At 38.9% G+C, this 23,477-nt stretch overlaps 1 protein-coding gene across 2 annotated transcripts in view; it reads right to left on the bottom strand.

The window, feature by feature from the left end:
• Positions 1-21,334, bottom strand: part of LRP12 (LDL receptor related protein 12) — a 96,776-nt gene extending 75,442 nt beyond the window's left edge. For both annotated transcript variants that reach the window (XM_032760239.2, XM_032760238.2), the window contains exon 1: positions 20,875-21,334. In XM_032760239.2, coding sequence (XP_032616130.1) covers positions 20,875-21,298 — 424 coding nt within the window. In that variant the 5' untranslated portion in view covers positions 21,299-21,334. The remainder of the gene's footprint in view (positions 1-20,874) is intronic.
• Positions 21,335-23,477: the final 2,143 nt, after the last annotated feature.

Here is a 23,477-nt window from a genome sequence, read left to right on the forward strand (position 1 = left end):
TTTTGGCAAGGACAATTAGGTAAGGAAAAAAAGGATTTAGATTGGAAGGTGTATTAGTCTGTTTTCATGCTGCTGATAAAGACACACCCGAGACTGGGAAGAAAAAGAGGTTTAATTGGATTTAGTACCACATGGCTGCGGGGACCTCAGAATCATGGCTGGAGGCAAAAGGCACTTCTTAGATGGCAGCAGCAAGAAAAAATGAGGAAGAACCAAAAGCGGAAACCCCTAATAAACACATCAGATCTCAGGAGACTTCCTCACTATTACGAGAATAGCATGGGAAAGACTGGCCCCCATGATTTAATTACCTCCCCCGGGTCCCTCCCATAACACAGGGGAATTCTGGAAGATACAATTCAAGTTGAGATTTGGTGGGGATGCAGCCAAACCAAATCAGAAGAGAAGAAGTAAAACCATCTCTATTTGCATATGATAAAATTTTGTATATGAAAAATCCTAAGGTATTCACAGAAACAAAAACTTATTAGAGCTAATAAGTTCAACAAACTCACAGGATACAAGAAAAAGTATATTCATATGCACCAACAATGATAATCTGAAAACTAAGAAAACAATTCCACTTACAATAGCATGAAAAGGAATAAAATAGTTTCGGAACAAAACATTATTGAAAGAGATTAAAATCTACATGAATGAAAAGACGTATCCTATGTTTATCAATCAGAAGGACTAAGATTGGTAAGACAATTCTTGACAAATATGCTCTACAGATTCCATGCAATCCCTATCAAAATCCTAGCTACCTTCCCCTGTGCCTAGAAATTGATAAACTAATCCTAAAATTCAATGAAAATTCAAGAAATCCAGAATAGCAAAAACAATCTTGAAAAATGAAAACAAATTGGAATACTCAAGCTTTCTGATTTCAAAACTTACTACAAAGCGACACTAATGAAGACAGTGTGGTACTAGCATAGGGATAGACAATATAGGTCATAAAATACAGATCTGAGAGGTAAACTCTCATGATTTCAGCCAGTTGATTTTCAACAAGGGTGCCAGGAAGATTAAATGGGAGAAAGACTCGTTTTTTTCAACAAATAATGCTGGAACAAAGGAAGCCATGTGCAAAAGAATGAATTTGACCCCTACCTCATATCATATGCACAAAACAGGTCAAAATGGATCAGAAGCCTATATATATATAACAGCAAAATTATAAAACTCTTAGGGGAATTAAAAAACCACACCAGAGTAAACCCCTATGACCTTGGGTTAGCAAATGGATCCTCAGATATAATATCAAAGGCACGAGTAACAAAAACTAGGTAAACTGGACTGTCTCAAAATTGAAAACACTTGTGCCTCAAAGAACGCCATTAAGAAAGTAAAATAACAAACTACAGAACAGGATAAAATATTTGAAAATCATATATCAGATAACAGGGTTAATAACCACAATTTTTAAAGAACTCTCACAACTCAAGAACAAAGACAGATACTCTAACCAATTAAGAAGTGGGCAAAAGATTTGAATAGACATTTCTTCAGAGTATAAACACAAAAGGCCAATAAACACATGAGAAGAACTTCAACATCATTACCCATTAGGGAGATGAAAATCAAAACCACCGTGACATACAACTTCACACCAATTAAAACAGCTGTAATGAAAAAGACAGACAAGAAAGTGTTGGCAAGGATGTGGAGAGATTGGAACCCTCACATACTGCTAGGGGGAATGTAAAATAGTGCTGCCCTTTGGAAGAGTTTGGAGTTCCTCAAAAAGGTAAACATAGAATTACTATGTGAGTCAGTAATTCCACTCCTCTGTATATACCCAAGAGAACTGAAACTATGTGTCCACACAAAAACTTCCACACAAATATTCATAGCATTATTCATAACAGTCCCAAAGTGTAAATTACTCAAATGTCTGTCAACTGATGAACAGATACACAAAGTGGAATATCCATACAATGGAATTTTTGGTAATAAAGTACTGAGCCATGTTACAGTCATGCTATGACATGAATAAGCCATGAAAACATTATGCTAGATGAAAGAAGCCAGACACAAAAGACCAAATATTGTATGATTTAATTTATATGAATGCCCAGAATAGGCAAATCTCCATAATGACAGAATGTTGATTTGTAGTTTCCAGGGGCTAGAGAGTAGGAAGAATGGGTAGTGATTATTAATAGGTACAGAGTTTCCTTTTGGGTCAATGCAAATATTTTGGAATTAGATAGTGGTGACAGTTGTGTAACTTTGTGAATATGCTAAACACTGAATTGTACACTTTTAAAAGCTGAAGTTCATCATTTAAAATTGTTATTTTTAAAAAAGCATAATACACTACAACCACATGGTTTATCCTCAGAATGAAAGGCTAGTTATATATTTGAAAAAAGTCAATCAATGTAATCCATTATACTAACAGTCAAAAAAGAAAAATCACATAATGACATGAGTAGATACAGAAAAGGGATTTCTCAAAATACAACATAATAATGTTCATAATAAAGATTCATAATAAAACTCTTAGCAAACTAGGAATACAAAAGAACATCCTTAACTTGGTAAAAAGGCATCTACAAAAACCTTACAGCTAACATACTTAATGGTGGAATCTGAAATACTTTCTACCCATGATGGAAAACAGGCAAGCACTCTCACCACTCCTACTCAGCATACTAAAAGTCTTAGCCAATGCAATAAGGCAAGAAAACGAATAAATTTTAAAAAGGTGTATAGTTGGGAAAGGCAAAAATAATACTGTCCATATTCACAGATAACATAAGTATGCAGAAAATTTGACAGAAATCTACACAAATACTCCTAGAACTAATAAGTGAGTTTAGACACAAGGTCAACACAAAAATCAATCACATTTCATATACATGCAAAAAACAATTAAAAATCAAAATTTAAAAGCAATATTATTTCCTATAGCTCCCCCCAAAATGAAATATGTATAATCTAACAAAACATACAAAGGATCTGTGTGTTGAGAACTATGAAACACTAATGAAAGAAATCAAAGACCTAAATTAACAAAGCAACTCTGCATTCATGGATTAGAAAACTCAACATAGTAAAGATATCAATTCTTCCTAAAGTAATCTATAAATTTAACATAGTATCAAACAAAATCCCTGCAGGACATTTTGTAGATAAAAGCAAGCCAATTCTAAAATGTATATGGAAGAGAAAAGGAATTAGAATAGTTAACTTTTACAAAGAATAAAACTGAAAGGATTGCATATACTACCCAATTTTAAGACTTAGGATAAAGCTACAGTAATTAAGAAAGTGTGATAATGACAAAATGATACACACAGAACAATGAAACAGAATATAATCCAGAAATAGACCCGTGCAAATATAGCCACTTGATCTTTGATAAACGTGCAAAGGCAGCTCAATGGGAAAGGATAATCTTTTCAACAAATAGTGTTGGAACAATTGGTGGTTATCCATATGCAAAAACTGAACCTCCTTTTTAAACCTCATACCTTTTAAAAAGATAAATTATAATGAATTTTAGATCTAAATGTGTAACATAAAACTAAAACTTTTAGAAAAAAAGCAGAAGGAAACCTTTGTGATCTGGGATTAGGTAAAGAGCTTTTAGAAATGACACAAAAAACAACTCATAAAAAACTGGTAAGTTGAACTTCATCAAATTTTAAAACTTTTCCTTTGCCAATGGCACTGTCTAGAGAATAAAAAGACAAGCTACATATTCAGAGGGGGAAAAATATATAAGAACTCCCCAAACTCCACAACAAAAAAACCACCAACCCAATTAAAAATGAGTAATGAACTCAAGCATTTCACACAAGATGGCAAAGAAGTATATGAGAAGATGTTCAATATCATTAGCCATTAAAAAATACAAATGCGAACCAGACGAGCTACCACCATATCCCTTCTAGAAAGACAAAAATAAAAATATTAACAATACCAAGTACTGACAAAGACGCAGAGCAACTGAAACACTCCCACACTGCTAGTCAGAATGCAAACTGATACAGTCGCTCTGGAAAATGGTTTGGTAGTTTCTGAAAAAGTTAAGCATGTATGTGTAACTTAGGACCCAGCAATTCTTCTCTTAAGTATTTATCCTAAAGCAGGGGTCTCTAACCCCCAGGCTGCAGACCAGTAATGGGCCGTGGCCTATTAGGAACTGGGCAGCACAGCAGGAAGTGAGTGGTGGGTGAGCAAGCACTACCACCTGATAAGGTCTGCCTATGTCCCCACCCAAAATCTCATCTTGAATTATAATCCCCATAATCTTTATAATCCCCACGTGTTAAGGGAGAGATCAGGTGGAGGTAACTGAATCATGGGGGTGGTTTCCCCCATGATGTTCTCATAATTGTGAGTGAGTTCTCATGAGATCTGATGATTTATAATTGTTTGGTAGTTCCTCCTGTGTTCATTCTCCTTCCTGTCACTTTGTGAAGAAGGTGCCTTGCTTCCCTTTCACCTTCCACCATAAGTTTCCTGAGGCCTCCCTAGCCATGCTGAACTGTGAGTCAACTAAATCTTTTTCCTTTAATGACCCGGTCTCAGGCAGTTCTTTACAGCATTGTGAAAACAGACTAATGCACCACCTGAGGTCCACCTCCTGGTGGCAGACCGTGAACCCTATTGTGAACTGCACATGCAAGAGATCTAGGTTGGGAGTTCCTTATGAGAATCTAATGCCTGATGATCTGAGGTGGAACAGTTTCATTCCAAAACCATCCTCCCTCCCCACCAGGTCTGCAGAAAAATTGTCTTCCACAAAACCGGTCCCTGGTGTCAAAAAGGTTGGGGACCACTGCCCTAGAGAAATAAAAACTTATGTCCACACAGAAACCTGTACTAGATATTTGTAGAAGCTTTATTTATAATAGCCAAAAACTGAAAACAATGGAAATGTCCTTAAATAGGTGAACTGATAAACTGTGGTATATCCATACAATGGCAAGGAATAAAACTACTGATTGATGCAACAATGCGCATGAATCTCCAAGATATTATGCTGAGTAAAAGCAGTCAGTCTCAAATGGTTATGTGTTGGACAATTCCATTTATGTGACATTCTTAAAAAGACAAAACTATGGTTAGGAACATCTCAGTGGCTATCACAGACTATGGGTGAGGACATGGTTGTGACTATAAAGGAAGAGCAGGCAAGAGTTTTCTGGGGTGATGAACTGTTCTACATCCTGATTTTAGTGGTAGCTACATAAATGTGTACATGTGTTAACAGTCACATAACTTTGCACCAGAAAAAAAGAGGGTCAGTTTTACTGTATAATGTCTAAAACAAAATTTAAAAATAAACAACCAGCTAAAAATATCAACAAAATAAAGAAATAGTGAAAGAAAATTACTAAAATAGAAAACAAGGAAAGCAGTACAGCCTGAAACCAAGGGCTGGTTCTTTGAGAAGAACGTCTAAAATAAAGAAATCTTTGATAAGTCTGTTCAAGAAAAGAATGACAGACAAGAGAGACAGATAGGTATTAGGAATGACTATGGTGATATAATCACAGATGTAGAAAATATTTTAAAAATAATATTATTTATAACTTTAAAGCAAATATGGAAATATAGGTAAAATAATGTTCTAGAACATATAATTTAATATAAATTAGCAAAACTGACTCAAGGATGAAGGAATTGAAAATTAGAGTTATTTCCCCAAAGGCATCATGGACATATGCTTTTAGAGTAGAGTTCAAATAAACCTTTAAAAAACATAATTTCTATTTATCGTAGCTAGTCCCCTACTTAGATCAGGGAATAAAAGAATAAATAAAATAATAAAATAAATAAAGACCAGAGATAAATCATGTATTCTAATTCTCTCTAACCCACCCACATACAGCAATCAAATCAAACATTCAGATTCTTATTCTTACGTGGTGGAAAAAATAATGTGAAGTTGAATCGTATACAAATGTAATTCATGCAGTTTCTTAATACTCGTTTGTATTTTCCATATGGCTCCTAGCCCTTGTGTAGTAATCCACTCCAGCAGCACCGATAGTAATAGGTTCTCCTTAATCTCCCATCCTTTGTACCTGGGCAAATACTTTTATATACAAGTAATCATGTTAGTACACTACTAGGTCATAGTTTAGATAACACTGGAGCCATATTTTCGTTAACTTTATGTCTGCTACTTTTTGAGCAAATTAGTTTGGTCTTAAAGTGTCATCCACACAAACTGGATGTACCCTACTGACAGAATACAGGAATCCTACCCCCTGACTTGAGCTCAATCCTCATTTAGCATCTCCATTTTACCTCCCACACAGCTCCTGCCTTCAGATGTGAGTTCCACTTCTAATGGAATTGATCTATCTCCACTGAGGTCTCTTACTGGCTTACTTAGTCCTAAAGCTGATGCATAAGAAGGGATCTACTTCTTACAGGCTCATCTGTATTATCTTGGTTAGTGAAATGAAGTTTAAACATACTGAGAATGAAAACATTTCTCCCCTCAGCATTTATTAGTACAAAATTGTTAATTTTTGCTTTCCTATTACAGTACCTATATAGTTCATAAACAATCACTTCTCCTTTTCTAATCTTAAAAGGCAAAATAATAATAACTGGAACACTAGAATCTTTTATACTACTTCTAAACACTGAAATCAACAAAAAAAAAGATCGTAAGTGCATCTAAAAGAATGGATTAACAGATATGAAAATCAAGCAGAAGAAGAGGGAGGTTAGGTTACAGGAAGGAAAAAAGAGGTAGAGGGCAGAAGAAAGCTAAGACTGACTATAGACTGATGTCATAAATATAAATGCAAAGTATAAAAAATATCAGTAAATGTATTCTAGCAGATTAAAATACATCATTAGCAAGTTGTTATGCCCTATGAATGAATGCAAACATGATTCAACATTAGGAATCACATAAAAGTAATTTACTCCATTTATAGATAAATGAATTCATTTATTCAACAAGTATTGTCTGGCATACTAAATATGTTTTACATATCACTCTGACCCTATGTTAACTGCAAAAACGTAAGACAATGCCACTATTCTCAAAAAATTTTTGTTTGTGTTGGAAAATATAGTTGTCATTTTACATATTTTTATTTAACATGTTATTTATGGTAATATGTAATAGGTTTCTTATTGTCATTTTAAATGAATTAATGTTTTAATAATTACTCAATTTTAATTCCTAATATTCTTAAAAACATATATAGCTCCTATATAAAAACCATTCTTTGGATTCCTCAATAACTGTGGAGTCCTGTGACCCGAAAGTTTGGAAACTGCTGCTAAACAGAATTATTTTATGCTAATATACCATAATTTGTTCATCTATTCTATTGCTGATGGACATAAGGTTGTTTCTAGTCTGGGACTATAACCAATAAGGATGTTATGAATATTCTTGTATATGTCTTTTGGCACACATTATATACCTGTTGAGTTCATATCTAGGGGCAGAATTGCTGGGCCACAGGACATGTTTACATACAGCTTTAATAGACACTGTTTTCCAAGTGGCTTTCAGCATTTAAAATGTGGTTAGTTGAATGGAGATGAGCTGTAAGTATAAAATTTACACTGGATTTTGAAGACTGAGCATGAAAACATAATGCAGAGCTTCTCATTAATAATTACTTTCTAATGATTACATGTTGATAGTATTTTAGATATATTAGTTTTAAAATATTAACATTAATTTAACCTGTTTCTTTTTTTTAATGTGGTTAATAGAAAATTCAAAACTACATATATGATTTACATTTGAGGCTCACATTATATAACTGAGATGCTTCTAAGAAGGGCACTTAGTTTTGAGGAACCAGGAAGACTCCCCAAAGGAGGCAGCAATGGGAAGAAAGCTGAAGGACAGCAGGAGTTAGCCTAGAGAAGAAAGTGGTGGCGGAAGAAATAAGGCAGGCAGAGGGAACAGCGTGTATAAAGGCTGGAAGTCACAAGTATGGCAGGAACATGGTGTGGGAGAGGGGGAAGGGCAGGGGTGAAGGGGAATGACCAAGATGAGGCAGAAAAATAAAAACTAGTCAGATTCCCTGCCCCTGAGTGATCATTCCTGCTTGCAGGGCACAGAGAAGGAATCCAGATCCACCAGTGCCCTGCTCCCAAGCCAACATCAGCTTCAGTGTGACTAGAGCCCCAAGCCAACATCACCTCCAGTTACCAGCAGGAGGTCCTTGACACTCTGCCCAGCTGCGACGTCTCCACCACTGTGGTGAACACCCACAGGAAGGCAGGCACCCTGGCACTGCTAGCGCTCTGCCACAGGTGCTGCAAGTTGGTCCCCGCAATCCAGCGCAGTGGATTTCGAAGCCTTGAAGAACCAGAGAACAAAGTCGGGGCCCAATACAAGTCCCCCAGAGTTGAGAGCATGCAGTCCAGGAATCGGGAGCTGAGCACTGGCCCCCTAAAATCTTCCAGAAATGAAGCCAGTCACCTGAATCCACCTTACACCACACTCAAAGTTATCAAATAGGATAAAAGGGAAAAAAAAAATCCAAAGATCAGAAACCTCAAAGATTGAGGGTAGCAGGCCCACAAGATCAGTAAGAACCAGCGCAAGAACCCTGAAAACTCAAAAAGCCAGAGTGCCTTTTTCCCTCCAAATGACATCACCTCTCCAGCAAGGGTTCTGAACTGGATTAAGATGACTGAATGACAGAAATAGAAATCAGAATATGAATAGTAACAAAGATCATTGGGCTACAGGAGTACGTTGAAACCCAATCCAAAGAAGCTAAAAATCATGATAAAACAATGCAGGAGCTGACAGACAAAACAGCCACTACAGAAAAGAATGTAACAGACCTGACGGAGCTGAAAAAAACACTTTAAGAATTTCATAATGCAATCACAAGTATTAATAGCAGAACAGACCAAGCAGAGGAAAGAATCTCAGAGCTTGAAGACTGGCATTCTGAAACAAGATAGTCAGACAAGAACAGAGAAAAAAGAATGAATAGGAACAAACAAAACCTCTGAGAAATAAGGGATTATGTAAAGAGATCAAATCCACAACTCATTGGTGTCTCTGAAAGAGATGGGGAAAATGGAACCAACTTGGAAAACATATTTCAAGATATCATCCATGAGAACTTCCCCAACCTAGCTAGAGAAGCCAACATTCAAATTCAGAAAATGCAGAGAACTCAAGTAAGACATTTCAAAAGAAGATCATCCCCAAGACGCATAATCATCAGATTCTTCAAGGTCAAAATGAAAGAAAAAATATTAAAGGTAGCTCGAGAGAAAAAGCAGGTCACCTACAAAGGGAAGTCCATCAGACTAACAGCACACCTCTCAGCAGGAACTCTGCAAGCCAGAAGAGACTGGGGGCCAATATTCAAAATTCTTAAAGAAATTCCAACCCAGAATTTCGTATCTTGCCTAAGCGTCATAAGCAAATGAGAAGTAAGATCCTTTTCAGACATGCAAATGCTGAAGGAATCCGTTACCACCAGACCTGCTGTGCAAGAGCTCCTGAATGAAGCACTAAACATGAGAAGGAAGGACCATTACCAGCCACTACAAAAACACACTGAAGTATACAGACCAATGACACTATAAAGCAACTGCATAAACAAGTCTGCAAAATAACCAGGAAACATCATGATGACAGGATCAAATCCACACATATCAATACTAAACTTGAATGTAAATAGGATAAATGCCCCAAGTAAAAGAAACAGAATGGCAAGCTGGACAAAGAACCAAGATGCACGGGTATGGTATCTTCCAGAGACTCATCTCGCATCCAATGACACACATAGGTTTAAAATAAAGAGAGAAAAATCTACCAAGCAAATGGAAAAAAGAAAAAAGCAATCCTAGTTTCAGACAAAATGGACTTTAAAACACAGATCAAAAAAGACAAAGAAGAACATTACATAATGGTAATGGGTTCAATTCAACAGGAAGATCTATTTTAAATATATATGCACTCAACACAGGAGCACCCAGATTCATAAAGCAAGTTCTTAGAGACCTTCAAAGAGACTTAGACTCCCACATAATAATAGTGGGAGACTTCAACACCTCACTGACAGTATTAGATCATCAAAACAGAAAATTAACAAAGATATTCAGGACCTGAATTCAGCACTAGATCAAACAGACCTGACAGATATCTACAGAATTATTCGCCCTAAAACAACAGAATATACATGCTTCTCATTGCCAGATGGCACGTACTCTAAAATTCATTACATAATCAGAAGCAAAACACTCCTCAGCAAATACAAAAGAAATGAAATCATAAAAAAGAATCTCTTGAACCACAGTGCAATCAAATTAGGAATCAAGACTAAGAGACCCACTAAAAACCATACAATTACATGAAAATTGAATAATCTGCTCCTGAATGACTTGGGTAAATAATAAAATTCAGGCAGAAATCAAGAAATTCTTGGAAACAGGCCGGGCATGGTGGCTCACGCCTGTAATCCTAACACTTTGGGAGGCCAAGGCAGGCAGATCACGAGGTCAGGAGATCGAGACCAACCTAGCTAACAAGGTGAAACCCGTCTCTACTGAAAATACAAAAAAAGCTGGGCATGGTGGTGGGTGCCTGTAGTCCCAGCTACTTGGGAGGGGGAGGCAGGGGAATGGCATGAACCAGGGAGGCGGAGCTTGCAGTGAACCAAGATTGTGCAACTGTGCTCCAGCCTGGGCAACAGAGCGAGATTCCGTCTCAAAAAAAAAAAAAAGAAGTTCTTGGAAACCAATGGAACAAAGACACAACATACCAGAATCTCTGGGACACAGCTAAGGCAGTATTAAAAGGGAAATTTATAGCACTAAATGCCCACATCAAAAAGTTGGAAAGATTGCAAATTAACAACTTAACATCACAACTAAAAGAACTAGAGAACCAAGAGCAAACAAATCCCAAAGCTAGTAAAGACAAGAAATAACCAAAATCAGAGATGAACTGAAGGAGACTGAGATGCAAAAAACCATTCAAAAGATTAACAAATCCAGGAGCTGTTTTTTTTTTTTTGAAAAAATTAATAAAACAGACCACTAGCTAGAGTAATAAAGAAGAGAGAAAATTCAAATGAGCACAATCAGAAACAACAAAGGGGATACTACCACAGACCCCACAGAAATACAAACAATCATCAGAGAATGTTGCAAACACCTGTATGCACATAAACTAGAAAAATCCAGGAGAAATGGATAAATTACTGGACACATACACCTTCCTAAGCCTAAACCAGGAAAAAAAACTGAATCCCTGAACAGGCTAATAACAAACTCTGAAAGTAAGTCAGTAATAAATAGCCTACCAACCAAAAAAAGCCCAGATGGATTCACAGCTGAATTCTACCTGATGTACAAAGAAGAGCTGGTACTGTTCCTGCTGTAACTATCAAAAAAATTGAAGAGGAAGGGCTCCCTAACTCATTCTATGAGGTCAGCATCATCCTGATACCAAAACCTGATGGAAGTTTTGGTATTAAAAAAACAAACAAAAAACAACAAAAACAAAAAACTTATTGCAACAAAAGAAAACATCAGGCCAATATTCTTCATGAACACTGATGCAAAAATCCTCAAAAAATACTGGCAAACCGAATCCAGTAGCACATCAAAAAGCTTATCCACGGTGATCAAGTAGGCTTTATCCCTGGGATGCAAGGTTGATTCAACATATGCAAATCAATAAATGTGATTCATCGCATAAAGAGAGCTAAAGACAAAAACCACATGATTATCTTGACAGATGCAGAAAGGGCTTTTGATGAAAGTCTACACCCCTTCATATTAAAAACTCTCAGTAAACTAGGTATTAAAAAATATACCTCACGTATGTTTATTGCGGAACTATTCACAACAGCAAAGACTTGGAACCAACCCAAATGTCCAACAACGATAGACTGGATTAAGAAAATGTGGCACATATACACCATGGAATACTATGCAGCCATAAAAAATGATGAGTTCATCTCCTTTATAGGGACATGGATGAAACTGGAAATCATCATTCTCAGTAAACTATCGCAAGGACAAAAAACCAAACACCGCATGTTCTCACTCACAGGTGGGAACTGAACAATGAGAACACATGGACACAGGAAGGGGAACATCACACTCCGGGGACTGTTGTGGGGTCGGGGGAGGGGGGAGGGATAGCATTAGGAGATATACTTAATGCTAAATGACGAGTTAATGGGTGCAGCACACCAACATGGCACATGGATACATATGTAACAAACCTGCACATTGTGCACATGTACCCTAAAACTTAAAGTAAAAGAATAATAAAAAAAAAAGAAATATACCTCAAAATAATAAGAGCCGTCTACGACAAACAAACCCACAACCAACATCATAATGAATGGGCAAAAGCTGGAAGCATGACCCTTGAAAACCGACACAAGACAAGGACGCCCTCTCTCACCACTGCTATTCAACATAGTACTGGAAGTCTCAGTTAGGGTAATCAAGCAAAAGAAATAAATAAAGGGCATCCAAATAGGAAGAGAGGATGTCAAATTATCCCTGTTTGCAAATGACATGATCCTATATCTAGAAAACCCCACAGTCTAGGCCTAAAAGCTTCTTAAGCTGATAACTACTTCAGCAAATTCACAGGATATAAAATCAATGTGCAAATATCACTAACATTCCTATACACCAACAACAGTCAAGCTGAAGCCAAATCGGGAATGTATTCCATTCACAACTGCCATAAAAAGAATAAAATACCCAGGAACACAGCTAACCAGGGAGGTGAAAGATCTTTAGAAGGAGAACTATAAAACTATGCTTACAGAAATCAGAGATGACACAAACAAATGGAAAAACATTCTATGTTCATGGGGAAGAAGAATCAATATTGTTAAAATGGCCATACTGCCCAAACCAATTTATAGATTCAATGCTATTCCTATTAAACGACCATTGACATTCTTCACAGAACTAGAAGAAACTATGTTAAAATTCATATAGAACCAAAAAAGAGCCCAAATAGCAAAGGTAATCCTAAGCAAACAGAAGAAAGCTGGAGACATCATGCTACCCAACTTCAAACTACACTACAGGTCTACAGTAACCAAAACTGCATGGTACTCGTACAAAAACAGACACATAGACCAATGGAACACAATAGAGAACCCAGAAATGAGGCGGCACATCTACAACTAACTGATCTTCAACAAACTTGACAAAAATGAGCCATGGGAAAAGGATTCCTTATTCAATAAATGGTGCTGGGGTAACCGGCTAGTCATATGCAGAGGACTGAAACCGGACCCCTTCCTTACACCATTTACAAAAATTAACTCAAGATGGATTGAAGACTTAAATGTAAAACCCAAAACTATAAACACCCTGGAAGACAAGCTAGGCAATACCATTCTAGACACAGAAATAGACAAAGATCTCAGGACAAAGACGCCAAAAGCCATTGCAACAAATGCAAAAATTAAAAAAATTTAAAAAATAACTACTGGGTACTATGTGTGATATGATGTACAGATACCACTGGATATGATGTAACATATCACTAGGTGATGAAATAATCTATACAACAAACAGATTAATAATTGTGTACAACAAACCCCCATGTAATAATTGTGTACAACAAACCCCCATGACACAAGTTTACTTATATAACAAACCTGCACATGTACTCCTGAACTTAAAAGTGAAAAGAAGGAAACTAGCCAGATCATGAAAGCTCCAGTGAGTTAAATTTATATTTTAAGAACAGGGAACTGCTGTTGGGTTTTAAGCGAGAAAGTTACATTATCAGATCTGTACTTTAGATAAGTCACTCTGGCTACTGCTAGGTGTGATATGATTCAATCAGGACAAGACTAGAGCCAAGACTAGGTGGGGGCTGTTACAATAATGTAGACAAAAAAAAAATAATGGGCCTCTACACAAAGAGCAGAGCAGCAGACAGACATGAACCTTAGGCAAAACTACTATTCTCAAACTTCAGTTTCTTCTAATAATACCTATCTCACACAATGATTTTGAGAATTAATCATGGCATTTTTTGTGTATTCTCTTAGCAAAACTTTTACAGGCAATAATAATTTCAAGAAACAATTCTACTTCAAAATATATCAGATACAAAGATTATTCTTATGTTTTATCCAATATATGTAAAAAGATGCCTTAACTATTAATGAAATTAAGTCAGATTATGAAAGGTTTATTCACTTATATTTGAAAAAGTAAATTCCAACTACTAAACATCCTATTGTGCTCCATTTAATCCTAATATTAAAAGATTAGCATCATTTTTAATTTATCTAAAAACTGAAACGTAAGTGAATTAAAGGTAGGTATCAAGTTAGTCTTATTCAATGACAAAACATGAGCATAAAACAATTTCACATCTTCACCAAACTGATACCAGCAAGTAAATGAGTTATTAACTATTTAAGAGGAAAACTAGAAAACTGTTCTGTCAGTTTTATTTACTTTGAAGTTTTGGGACCTACTAAAGTTATATCTTCTGTAAAGCTACACAATCAAAAAAAAAAAGATAAAAGCTCAATTTTTCCAAATCTGCTCTGAAATTCACCAATCTTTTCATACATTCTTGCCTCTACCAAAGACATTCTGATTTCTAAAGCAATCTGTATTGATAGCTTAGCAGAAAGCATTTAACTTGGGCAAAAATGTATTGGAAATCCAGCTTTTGCCCCACCCTTTGCTTCTTGCCTGAAATACACTTAAAACACTGTAAAAAGTTATGTTCTATACTTATTTCATTGACAAAATGACTGCCCTCAGAACTGAGTTCTCCACAGAACCCTTCTTAAGGTTCCTCCCCTTGTAATTCAAGTCCATCTCTTCCTGTCATCTGTTGTACAACTATTCACAATGTATCTTCTTGCATAGTGTTCATAGCCTTCTCTATTCTAGATGAAATAACAGAAATCTAACTTGCTAAGGATCCAAACTGTTCTACTGAATCGAGGGAACAAAAATCACCCTCAACTTCTCATTCCTCCTCTTCACTGATGATCTTATGTTGTATTACTTTGAGAAAATAAGAACAATCAGATGTAATGTCCACCTTCCCACCCCAAAACCTACAGACCTAAATACACTGGCACCAATATTTTCTTCTTTACTTCTTATGGCAAGAGGAAAAATCCCCTTTTCTCTATCAAAAGGGCAACCTACACTCCTTTATCTCCACTACTACTACTACTACCTTGGTCCAAGCTCCTGTTATCTCTCACCTGGATTATAGCCAAAATCTCCTAACTGATCATCCCATCTCTACTGTTTCCCACTTCACAACAATACTCCACATAGTAGCAAAAGTGACTGTTTCAAAACATAAATCACATTATGTCACTTAGTTAACTTAAAATAAAACCCAAACTCTTTACCATGGATTCTAAAGCCTACAGTTTCTAAGTATTGCTCTAATCTCACCCTGTCACTCTCCTTATAACCATTATGTTCCAGTTACAGTGATTTTAGTAATTTATCTGCAACATACCACCTGGGCCTTTCATGCATTGTTCTCATATGCAAAGCTGTCTTACCCAACCATAACACAGTTAGCTATGCTTTCGGTCTCATAAATGTCCCTTCATGAAAAGGTCTTCCCCTAATTACTCTGTGCCTGTTACTCACTATCTCTGCCCTGTGTCTGTTTCTGTGAGAGCACTTATTACAACTTATTCACTAGACTATAAGCTCCATGAGGGCAGAAACTATGTGCATCAGGTTTTATCTAACACAGTGCTAGACATAAGCAAGGGCTCAATAAATATTTGCTAAATGAACTGAGTGAAGAGACAGCCAGGATTAGGCTACAATCCTGACTCTACTACTTCATAGTGGTTTGACTTCAGTTAAGTCACTATATCTCTGTGTTTCAATGTTCTCTTCCATAAAACAAAGAGTATGTATCTGATAGGATTGCCAAATAAGACCTACTAAAGATTAATTGGCAATAAATAAAGACTAATCACGAATCTTTCAATATAAGTATTAAGTACTTGTAAGTAAATAAGTGCTATTAAACTTAATTTAATAAATGTTAGTTTCCTTCCTTCCCTTCTATAACTTAGTGAGAATTCCCTAAGCTAATACAGTATTGCAATAATATATTTATATATACTTAAAGAGACTCTGATGACATGTATTTGAATAGATACATTGGTAATTTGTATTTGCAGGACCTAATCCTAAATTTTAGAAAATGGGAATAAATAATGTACATCTATTACTTAACTCTCTCAAAAAGGGGGGAGTGATAAGGAGAAAACAGAAAAGAAAGGTAACCTTAGAAATTAGAGATCATCAACTTCCAATTCCGAAATTTAGTACAACCTTCCTCTTCTTATAAAGACTTGCAGCAAGAACAGGATTAATACCTAAAATAAAAATATTCTATATTTACTTAAATCTATATAATTCTCACTTATATTTCATGTATATTTTTACCGAACTTTCACCCCTTAAATTGTGGTATCACTGGTAAAGCAGAAAAAAAAAAAAGAACAACAGCTCATATCAGAAACAAAAAAAGGCCCTCTTGTTCCCTTAATATTTTAATAAGCTTTACATTTTCTAACTACAAAAGTAAATCTTACCATTTTCTTTAACTGCTGCTCACTTTTCAGGCTAAAATCCCTTTTATGTTCTTCAAACGAAATTTTACTTTCTAGGAACCTTATAAATCATTTACCATACATCATTCAAATCTCCATACTCTATCTAGAATACAGTTAACAGTGCTTGTTTAATACTTTCTGCCTGATAACCACCTAGAATTTTGTGGAATGTGCTGCCTACCTTCATATTCTCTCAAGGATATGGATATAATTTAGATTCTGAACTCAAGGAAGGGTTTATGTTAAGCAATTAATTCAATTTTATTCAACATATTTTATGTAATCAAACTTGACTTTTTAAGAAGTAATTGGTATCTGGTTTAGATTTTTCCCTCATGTTCCAGTTACTTCTATAACCTTTCTAAAATTGGAATTTCTTGTCTACCCTTAAACTAGTTATTAAGTGCTACTGAACATTCCATAAAATTCATGGGAAAAGATTCATCCATTACATATATGCAAGAGTAAAAAGATTATTTTAGGCTACCACAACATCTAGAATACTACTGTGAACAGTAAAGACTCTTGACTGTAATAAGCTGAAAACTAGTTTAAAAATGAATTTTATCACAAGTCAATCAGTATATGCTGGGAACAGTTCTATGGCTATCAAATGCTCTGGCAGCAACTAACCAAAAATAAACCTTCTGCAACTCTTGAAGGTTACTGTAAAATGATACACAAACAACAAACATTCTAAATTACATTTTTTTTTTTTTTTGGAGACAGTTTCACTCGTCACCCAGGCTGGAGTATAATCGTGCAATCTCGGCTCACTGTAACCTCCACCTTCCTGGTTCAAGTGATTCTCCTGCCTCAGCCTCCTGAGTAGCTGGGATTACAGGCGTGTACCAGCACGCCTGGCTAATTTTTGTATTTTTAACAGAGATGAGGTTTCGCCATGTTGGCCAGGCTGGTCTCAAACTCCTGACTTCAGGAGACCCACCCGCCTCAGCCTCCCAAAGTGCTGGGATTACAGGCCTGAGCCACCACGCCTGGCCTCTAAACTATATTTTAAGGCTTCATCTTGGGTAGTATTTTTCAAGCTAAGGACTGCAGTTTATTAGTGGATCCAAAATTAATTTAATGAGTCCAGACCAGCAAATGAAGAAGGGAAGGGTGAGAAAGAGGAGGAATAAATAGAAAACATCTGAGTGCACAGGTAGTAAGAGTACGATTTCATTAACTTTTTCTCTATGTACATAGTACCCGAAGCAATGTGTATTTTAAGGGTGGGTTTGAGTAAAAGTTAGGAAACACTAATCTGGGAGACAAACAGAAGTGGAAAGGATAAAGCAATGGAACTGTCAGAATTACCAAATTGTCGTTTAGGAGGTGAGCAAGACTAACAGCTTCTATTGACTAGGAGACAGAGGTTTTGGAAACTCCCATAGATTTGTAAAAGCCAGACATTCCTACGTGAAAAATGACAAAGCACTTTTTCCTCTTAACAGTAAGCCTAGGACAATGCGTAGCAAAGCTTGTGGTTGTCACCACTGATGTTTTTATCCCTTCAAACTTCCAAAGGTGGCAGAGGTCAACCTTTACTCTCTCCTCCTAACTCTCAGGCACATTGAATGCAGTTAAGATACAGTAGCCCCTGAAAGATAATTACAGGTCCTTGAACAACTACTTCTAGAAAACATTATATTCTAGATTACAATTTAGAGTTTCAGGTAAGACTCTGGTATTCAGAAAAGTTAATTTGGAAGTACAACAGTCACATATCAGAGCCCATAAAATCGTCATCTGGAAAGTAGTACCAAAATAAACAACAACAAAAATTTTTTTATGTATGTGAAATGTTTCAAAAATCTGAGGGACAAGTTAGAGTCATTTCATTTTCAAGAGTCACTCTGTGAAGAATTAATATTGGAATTTCCTAAATATTGACCAATCAATCTGCTTTTCTTTGTTTACAGTGATTGTGAATATTCAGTTTCATTAATAGAGCTAATTATGTTTGAAGCCATTTAAAACACACACACACTTTTTACTGTATAGCGGACGGTTTCATAAATTACAGCTAGTATCTGTTCTAAGAGGCTCAAGGCGACAGCTATTTCTCCGGATGCATCCACTACCCATTACAACTACTATATATTCTGTTACCCAATTCCCACTATTGTTACAGAACCACATCCACCCATACTATTGTTACAGCCCTTTTTCACTATTATAAACCCACATATGGTTAGAGACAGAAGAGAACAAAAAACATGCAGCCACAAAGAGGATTTCTCAGTTCCAGGGTGAAGGGTTCCCTTTAATCTCTGCTGATACAGTTTAATGTTCTGCCTGGTTCACTACCTCCTTTTTTTTTTTACACTTTGAAACTTGCTGTGGCTTGAGACATCAACCTTTGGCATAATCACCTGCTGGTTTTATAATCTGAGGCCCACACTGTTGGAAAAAGGAGTTTCAGTCTTTGCTTACTAACAATTCCTCACTGAACACAAATCCCAAAAAGAAAAAGCTTGGATACCAGAAAGTCACTTTGTGTACAAGTACTAAAGAATGCACCAAAGCAAACTAAGGGGTTCACAGCCTCTTATCCCTCGAGGCAAAAGACTTCTAGTTCAAACACGGATGACACAGGTTTTAATGAAAGAAGAGCCCACTTATTTATCTATTCTGATCAGACATCACAGAAATTCAATTCTTATCATAGTAGAGGACAAAGCTGGACAATCCTAATCACCCTGAATTAAAGATACCTCTCAATTTCTTCTGTCTCCTGGGCCGTTACACCAAACCTAGAGCAGAACTATACCCACCTTCAGGGCAGAAGAAACAACATAATAGCTTATTGATCTCTGGTGTAGACCCAAACCCACAAGTCATCAGGCAAGCAGGGATCACAGCCACTTGATGCAGCTAACAATCAAAAGTCGTGTACTGGTTTTTTGGTCCCACACAGGCACACCTTTGGCAATTACCCCTACATAAAAAATGGACCAAACTACTCTCCTCACCAAACAAAAATACTACTAATCAGGTATGGGAGAAACACAACCTGAATTGTACCAAAAAGAATTTCTTGGCTGTCGGTAAATGCCCAATTACGTTCATTAATTCTTCATTTAGTGTCACATGCCAGGTTTTAAAAGCCACCATCACATTCAATTCCGTAGATAAATGCGTTCAAAAGAGATAACACTTGCTGACAAATTGGCTGTTGACTAAACCTCACCACCACCACCACTATACTAGTCAAATCAGTGTTTGTGGCAAATGAATTAGACTTTTTATAAGTAAAATATACCAAAGTAATGATAACTTCTAATTATTTTTCTGGAGAAATCAAAGCAACACTCCAAAAACGAAAGGTTAAAACTGAGCTCTCTGAAATACCTACTCAGTCTATTTGATGAACTAAGAACGGCGAAGTCAGACGTATAACTCAATTATCTTAAGAGATAAATGTTCTTTGCAATTAATTCCACTCAGCTCTTGCTCAGACCCCAACGCAATATAAAGCCGTCCTCACAGTCTTCAGCCTTCTCTTAATCCGAAAGGAGTTATCTCTAACCCGATCCATCGACTGGAATAAACTAACAGTGACCACAGCAGCGGACGATGACGGATGAAATTACAATTGAACTAGGAGTCAGGACAGATGTGTACACCCTAAAAGCGAGAGACTGAGGTGGGGCTGGAAACTATTTTCTGGCCTTCTCCCGCGTGCTGCTCCCGGGAAACCAACAGGATCCTGCACGCCCGGATTCGGCAGAGCCCTTGCCCCCGAGGTGGAGGAGTGGGGAGAAGTCAGCGGGGAGCCTTTTCAGGGAATCGAGTAGGGCAAGGGCTCGTGCGGTGGGAATCTCACCGGTGAGAGAACTTCCTAACCCCGGGTTGGGGGGAGCGGGTGGACGGACCGTCCCGGCAGCGGCGGGGGCGACCTCCTCTGCTTTCTCACAGTCAAGCATCTTTGTGTGTGGATTGTGCCGGGCTACGGGTCCTCGAGCGGCTGCCCGCGGGAGCCCTCGAACCCAGGGCGGGAAGTCCGCCCGCCATCCCCTCGCTCCGCCGGGGCCCTCCCGGCAGGGGCCCCCAGCCCCTCTCCACCACCCGAGGGTCTGGAGGTGGGCGAGTGGAGAAAAGCATCTCCGTCTGGGGATACCCGTTCCGCCACATCCACCCCCCTTGCCGGTCTTTGTCCCGCCGGTAGCCAGGGTCTCCGCGGCAGTCTCCAGGGGAACCCCCGTCCTGGAGGCCTCGGGGCCCGGGTCGCCTCAGCTTTGTTCGGTCAGCGGGACGCGGGGACGCGGACACTTACCGTACACTCCAGCGAGGAAAAGCAAGAGCAACGCAGACCTCCACCGCGGAGACTCTTTTGTGCTCCAGCGACGGGCCATAACCACAGCAGATGGAGGGAGAGAGGAGGAGACGGAGGAGGGAGGAGGAGCTGGGGGTAGACGCCGCCGCCGAGCCACCGGCTGCTCCCTGCGCTCTCCGCGGCTGCCGGAGGGGGAGGGGAGGGGCTGCCGCCGCCCGCGCGCGCTCTCTCCTCCCTCCTCCCTCCGACTCGCCTGCTCCCACCCCGGGCGGTGCGAGAGCCCCACGCGGGGCGGCCCTCCTGGGGGCAAGGGCAAGGAGCTCGCGCGCCGGCGCGAGGAGAGGGGGTGGCGGACGCGGGACTCCAGCCTCGCGCCGCTCCGGCTAGCCGGCGCGGCCACTCGCCAGACGGAGCGCGCGCCCATCCGTGCGATCGGCAATCCCCTGGCCCGCCTGCCTCGGTTCCCTCCCCGCGCTCCGCTGGACTTTCCAAGTCTCGGGCCGATTTCCACGCGACGGGAGCCCAAGGAGCAAGGCAGCGCCAATCGATGAGAGAGCGTGCGAACGCCGGCTTCTGGATGTCCAGGGGCTGGAGCGAGGGGTGTGTGGAGGAGCACGGTCGCTGTCCGAGGCCTGGTCTCTGGCCCAGCGGGTGGGGTGGGTACGAGCTGAGAGGCTGAAGGTGGTTCCGTGTTGGGGGAGGCGTGGATGGTCTGAAGCTGAGAACTTAGTAGTTCCTTCCTCTATCCGGTACCCCCACGTCTCCACTTGCGGTCGGCGCGGAGCTTCGAGTGGGGGTGGGTGCCAAGTTCGTGCTGCCAACCCGGCAGCTGGTCGGTCAAGGGGCAGTGTGGACTCCCATGCTCAAGGTGCCCAGAATGAGTCGGGCAAGGCTTGTGCAGAGCCCCTCCAGTCTGGCGTGGAAGCTCCAAGAGGTCATTTGACATCTCACGCTGGGTCGGGTGCAGCTGGGCCAGGATGCTCTGCAGGGCTGGAGCTGACTTTCAGGGTAGATATATTGAGAGGAGGGTTCGCCCATCACGCTGCAGTTTCCCTAAAGCTCTTACCCCACTCCCAATAAATGGGAGTCCTCCTTTACTTAGATCCCCAGAACACTTTTCTAAGTACGTCTGAAGTGACGCTGGCACATCACACCTTACGCCCTGTGTTTTTAAAGTGTTTGTCTACAACGTGTTATTTCTATTAGATTTTATCGTTGCGCTTTGCAAGCACTCTCCATGTTATTCATTGAAGACCTACACTGCATCATGCTGTCCTATTGACATAGGTTATCACTTTTTAATCTCAAACATCCTTGTGAGATAAATGTTATCCATGTTTTATAGAAAAGAGAGAGATTAAATTACTCATGGCAAGTAAGTTGTTTGAAACAGTTTTTCTCATTCCAAAGTAAAGATTGTTCCCCCTATACCACAGGAAACTCTCTAGCACAATGCTTAGTGCCTAGTAATGTGTCGGAGTTGGTGCCTGCCAGGGGGTTCGTGGTCTCCCTGACTTCAAGAATGAAGCTGCAATCCTTCCCGGTGAGTGTTACAGCTCTTAAAGATGGCACGGACCCAAAGAGTGAACTTTAGCAAGGTTTATTGTGAAGAGCAAAACCACAGCTCCCACAGCATGGAAGAGGACCCCAGGTGCTAGCTGGTGGTGGCCAGCTTTTATTCCCTTGTTGTCCCCTCCCATGTTCCATTTCTGTCCTATCAGAGTGCCCTTCTTTCAATCCTCCCAGCAATTGGCTACTTTTGGAATCCTGCTGATTGGTGCGTTTTACAGAGTGCTGATTGGTGCATTTTACAGAGCGCTGATTGGTGCATTTTACAATCCTCTTGTAAGACAGGAAAGTTCCTCAAGTCCCCACTCGACCCAGGAAGTTCAGCTGGCCTCACCTCTCAGTAAGTAAATGTTAAAATTTAAAACATACTTTCTGGGGAATACATTTAGGCTTTCCCTCTGTCTTCTGCCGATTTGCCCCCTTTTAAGTTTTTTTTTTTTCAAACCAGGAAATGGTATTCCAAAAGATAAAAGCGTATTAATAAGTATGACAAAAATCTGATAATTAACAAATCTTATATCATCTGGCAAAAAAAGCAACCAGCACTCCAAAAATGTTTTCCATTCTTGTTGGAAAGAAGCAACTTCAGTGTTTTTCACTAAACAAATTGCAGTTGTCTTTCCTAATTTTAGGATTCTAAACTCCACTTTCTTGTTTCTTAAGATTGCTTTCTCTAAATTGCACTTCCATAAGAGTTGTGTTAAGAACAGGCCACAAGCAAAGTGAAGAAGTAGACTGGACTGCATCCTCCCCTGTCCACTTTTAGTACTATTCAAGGAACCCTGTCCCGGACACGAGACACACAGTGCCCTCATCAGTTCCTGTCACACCCCTCCCACCCCTACACTTGCTCATCCACCCAGATATGTCTTCTCAGACTTGCCAGGTTATCAAACTTTTGGGTATCTGGACCCCCATAACACTTAACAATTTGGTGAGGACACCGAAGAACTTTTATTTATGTGGGTCATATCTATTTATATTTAGCATTTAGAAATTAAAATAGAAAAAAAGAATTTATTTTAAATTCATTT

This window comes from Hylobates moloch, unplaced genomic scaffold (assembly GCF_009828535.3).
Source record: "Hylobates moloch isolate HMO894 unplaced genomic scaffold, HMol_V3 SCAFFOLD_9, whole genome shotgun sequence".
Lineage (NCBI taxonomy): Eukaryota > Metazoa > Chordata > Mammalia > Primates > Hylobatidae > Hylobates > Hylobates moloch.